At 35.5% G+C, this 4,528-nt stretch overlaps 2 protein-coding genes across 2 annotated transcripts; both read right to left on the bottom strand.

The window, feature by feature from the left end:
- Positions 1 to 447: 447 nt before the first annotated feature.
- LOC113303019 (mavicyanin-like) lies at positions 448 to 1,179 on the bottom strand. The gene is made up of 2 exons (XM_026552005.1): positions 946 to 1,179; positions 448 to 842 (listed from the first exon to the last, which is right to left on the bottom strand). The coding sequence occupies exons 1-2, from the start codon at positions 1,151 to 1,153 to the stop codon at positions 514 to 516; spliced, it is 537 nt and encodes a 178-aa protein (XP_026407790.1). The 5' UTR covers positions 1,154 to 1,179; the 3' UTR covers positions 448 to 513.
- Positions 1,180 to 1,625: 446 nt separating this feature from the next.
- On the bottom strand, positions 1,626 to 4,244 carry LOC113303018 (piriformospora indica-insensitive protein 2). The gene is made up of 2 exons (XM_026552004.1): positions 3,306 to 4,244; positions 1,626 to 3,079 (listed from the first exon to the last, which is right to left on the bottom strand). Exons 1-2 carry the CDS (start codon positions 3,516 to 3,518, stop codon positions 1,835 to 1,837), a joined length of 1,458 nt encoding a protein of 485 aa, XP_026407789.1. The 5' UTR covers positions 3,519 to 4,244; the 3' UTR covers positions 1,626 to 1,834.
- Positions 4,245 to 4,528: the final 284 nt, after the last annotated feature.

Genomic DNA, 4,528 nt, shown 5'->3' on the forward strand with positions numbered 1-4,528 from the left:
GTCCCTTCCATTACAGTAGTTTCATATATGGGAGGCATGGATGCGGGTGCTGGCATAAAAATGGCATTTGGGTTCAGACTTCTATTACACCGTGCAGAGCAAAGAGAAATCAATCTTCTTCTTCCTTTGCTAGATTTCTTCACAAAGATATCTTATACCACATGCATGTTACTGGGTGATATACTAATGATCTGAGTTCGAAACTCGCTAGCACTAAAATTCTTTAACGATGAAAAAAAAATACCCATTTATGTTTTCTCCTAATAATAACTCCCTAGTGATCTAAAAGCAAAAAGGGCACACGCACACACACACAAAAAAAAAAAAACCATCAACAAACAACAAGAATCAACCAAATTAAGAACTTAATCAATATTTGGTGTATTAATTACCCCAACAATTCTCTAACATAAAGATAAAAGGAATAAAACCTAAATGAAACCCTTAACATGATAAATAATCACTAATATCTGACCCTCCACTAAAACTAATTATTCAAAACTAAAACTAAAACTAAGCAAATAGGAATATTGAGATAAAAACAACAATGAAATAAGATGACGAAATCTGAATTATTGGATTAACAGCACCGCTGTGATCAGAAGGAGTGTCGGTAGTATTGCCGGATGGTTGTGGAGTTTCATTTTCTAATACTTTGATAATCATCTTCTGACCTCTTTCACAATGTCCAGCAACACCACTAATGAAATAAAACAATCCTGAACGTTCAAATTTGTAAATAGTGTCACCATTATTTGAGAAGAATATTGGATGTGTTGATCTACATTTTTCATACTCTGAATCTGTCACCACCAATACCGAATCCTTTTTGTATTCAAAACCTGATAATTACATGCAAAATAACACAAAACACATAATTAGTTAGCTAGTTGCAAGAAGTAAAATAATTAACCTTATATTCGTTGATTGATTAAATGAACTTACGGATGGTATCATTGATTTGAAAGCGGTTTTTGGAAGCCCACTGATTATATTTATCACCATTCTTAGAGTCGGGAACAACCCAACCCTTATCATCCCCAACTTCAAAATCGGCAGAAGATTGAACCAACAAGAGTTGTAGCAGGAAAACCAAGAGTGTAAGAAACAATACGAAGGAAGCATTAGTAGTGATCTTCATAGTAGAATCCATGTGTTATTAATTTCTTAGGGAGAAAAAAGGATGAGAAGCTTGAAAAGTTGATCACTACTAGTAAATTATATATATAGTAAAATCTGTGATGATAAAGAAAGAGAATTTAGAACCGAAATTACGCAATTGCAGTCTGCTCCACTTCTTAAGGAGTTATAAAACTGCTTACTCACTCACAGCACGACCAGTTTTGTTATAACTAACCCTAGACCCCACGATTCTTGGGATGAAACTGGGGATGGAAAATGGAAATGGCTTCTCTCTGCCTCTCTTCTATATACGGCTAGGGTTGGCGAGTGCTATTTCTGTGCTACATATACGGCACCATTTCTTCGAATACGTTGAGCAAATAGCTGCCGAGCCAATAGCTCGGTCAACCCCCTTTAGACTGTTGAGAAAACCGTGGAACTAAAACTTGAAAACAACAAATCACCATAGTATAGATATACTAGATAGGCTATCTTATGAACAATCTTTTTAATTTTTTTTTATTATATATATGCTGTATAAGAGAGCAGATTACCGGGTAGTATCTTACATTACAACCACAAAAGTGTCACTAAATCTTAGAAATATTTAGACAACTAGTTTTCGAATTCATTTCATGTTAGTTATTTTGATTTCGCTACAAAAAAAATAAAATAACGCGCAAAACAACCATAAGAAACTTCTATTCTTCTTCTATAAGATGAAGCCCGTGAGGAGAAGAACTACCACCATTTTCTGAAATCCGAATTCCCACCAAGACCCATCAAAAGTACAACAGAGTACTGAAGCTTTTGCTTTTAATCGGACTGCTGTAGAACCAGATGTCTGGCCTACACTTTCATTCGTATCCAATTTAGTTCCTGAATCTATATTCAAATAACTCAGCTTCTCCCGACACGGCTTTACTCCAACTGGCACATTACTTGATGATAATAACTCCATTGCATAACAAAGATTCGGGTTACTCCAAGCACCAAATCGCCTGCCCATTTTCTCATAAAACCATTTAGAAAATTTGAGTTCTCCTGAGAAATTATTTCCATTCAAACGGACAGTACTTAAAGAAGGCAAATCTGCTAATTTTGGAGATAAGTTTCCTATGAGATTATTATCGTTCAAACCCAAAAATCTCAATCTTTTCAACTCTCCAATTGATTCAGGAATTTCTCCGGTTAAACCCGTTTTAGAGAGATCTAATGTCACCAAATTTTGTAAGTTTTCCCACTTAAATCCCATCAGATTTCCACCAATTGGGTTATCAGATAAAACCATTTCTTCTAAAGAAGTCACTTCTTGAAGAGATTGAGTTAATCCACCTGAAAACTTGTTGTTCCACAAATCTAGTAGAGTGAGAGTTTTTAAGTTTCCAATTTCATTTGGTAACTTTCCACTTAAAAAATTGTTACTCAAATCAAGCTTTAGAATTGAATTCATACCTCCAATAGTGTTCGGCAAAACGCCGGTTAGATAATTCCTACTTGAATCAAAGATTAAGAGCTTAGTCAGATTACCCAAACTAGCTGGAATTCCACCTGTAAATCTATTACCGGCGAGAACGAGTCTTCTTAAACTAACCAAGTTCCCAAGATTATTTGGTAGTGCACCTGATAATCCATTCTCAAGTAGAACTAAAGATTGAAGTTTCATTATTTCACCAAAACCTTGCGGTATTCTCCCTGTTAAACCCGGGTTTTCTCTGAATTCTAAAGATTCTAAGGTTCCACCGAGTTTTCCCCAGTTTAGAGAAGAGATTGATTTACCATGATTGTTAGCAGAGACGAAACAATTGTAGAAAGTGAGTGTTTTCAAGTGCTTGAACTCGAAGAGATGACTTCTGAACTCTGAATCTTCAGTGCAACTTGGATAGTTATCGTGGATAGGACCTATGCTCAATCCTGTAACGTACCATAAACCGTCGACGACATCACAATCTACTCCCTGGAAACAGTTTTACAGAAGAGATAAAAAAAAAAAAAACTGCATTAGAACCTTGGTCCTGAAAAATCTAAACAAGAAGAAAAAAATCCAACAATTTCAAGGATTCCTCAGGGTTTTTTTTCCTATCATGTTTTCCAGTTAATTAACATGCATCAAGTGACAAATTTAAAAAATGAAACCAGAAAAAAGAAAAAAATCATTTCCGGTGTAAATAGTCTATAAGTACCTGTATAGGAGTCCAACCACAAGGATCTGGATAAAGGTCTGAACCATTCCACCAATTACCCACAAACCCTTGAATAGTAGAGTACAAGGATTCTTTCTCTGTTTTCTCCATCGGAGTCTCTGTTTGTTGTCCTAAACATGAAACATTCAGGACAAGGGGCAGTAGAAGAAAGACAATGATAAATGATTGTTTTTTCATGAAGTGTCTCCTCATTGGTTTCAGATTGAGAAAAATTATACAAGAAAAGTGATACTAAAATGGGAAGTTAGCTGGCCGGAAACGACTTTGTTAAGGTTGAGAATGAGAATGATACACAGAAAAATAACAGACGTTTTTATTATGGTTGAGAGTAAGAGAAAGAGTAAAGAAACAGAGATTAAACCTCAAAAGGATAACCGAATTTACCACATCATTCACAAGGAAAAATGAAGTAGACCCTATGAAAGAAGGACGAAAATGGCATGGTTCTTGTTAGAATCTCAGGTTTGACATGAAATTGCCGCAGTAGTACAAGCTAGAGGATGCTTAGGACAAGATCTAAACAAACATTCTTTCAGTAATGTCTACAAAAGAAAAGGAATCAAAGGGATTAAGTAAGGACCAAAATCTAGAATCACAGAAAAGACATGCACATTTCTCAAGGCACAATTAATAATACTAGCAGAAACAATAATAAGAAGAGAAACAGTAAGTGATGGGTATTTGAGAACGAAGGGGAAATATCGAGCTGTTAGGATTAATAAACGGGACTGGACCATTACATACGAATGGTTAAAGTGAGGTTTTTAGAATTTGGATGTTTGTTGGTGCGAAAAGAAAGACTAAAAAGGGTGATTAGTTATTGTAAGATAGAGTTGCAGCTAGAACAAGAAGGGGACCATATTCCATGCAGAAGAGAGAGAGGGAGATGGATCGCATTTGCAGGTAGTTACATGCAAAAGACAAAGTTAGGTTTTCTATCCTTCTGGCCTTACGTTCTTCCTCTCTTTTTGGGTTAATGGGGTTTCTAAATAATCCTCAACTCTGTAGACGGCCGTCTACCAGTAATCTTAAAGTTCAGAGCAGAAGCAGTAGTATAAAAAACTGGGATTTAGTAGACCCCGCTTTTTGCTTACCCGGCATCAATTAATTATTTTCCTGAAAAAAAAATTAATTAAGAGAAAATAATGGAAACAAATTTAATGAAATTATTACAAGAAACTTGTTGGAAGCATGACAAGCTA

The sequence above is a fragment of the Papaver somniferum genome, chromosome 8, assembly GCF_003573695.1.
Source record: "Papaver somniferum cultivar HN1 chromosome 8, ASM357369v1, whole genome shotgun sequence".
Taxonomy (NCBI): Eukaryota; Viridiplantae; Streptophyta; class Magnoliopsida; order Ranunculales; family Papaveraceae; genus Papaver; species Papaver somniferum.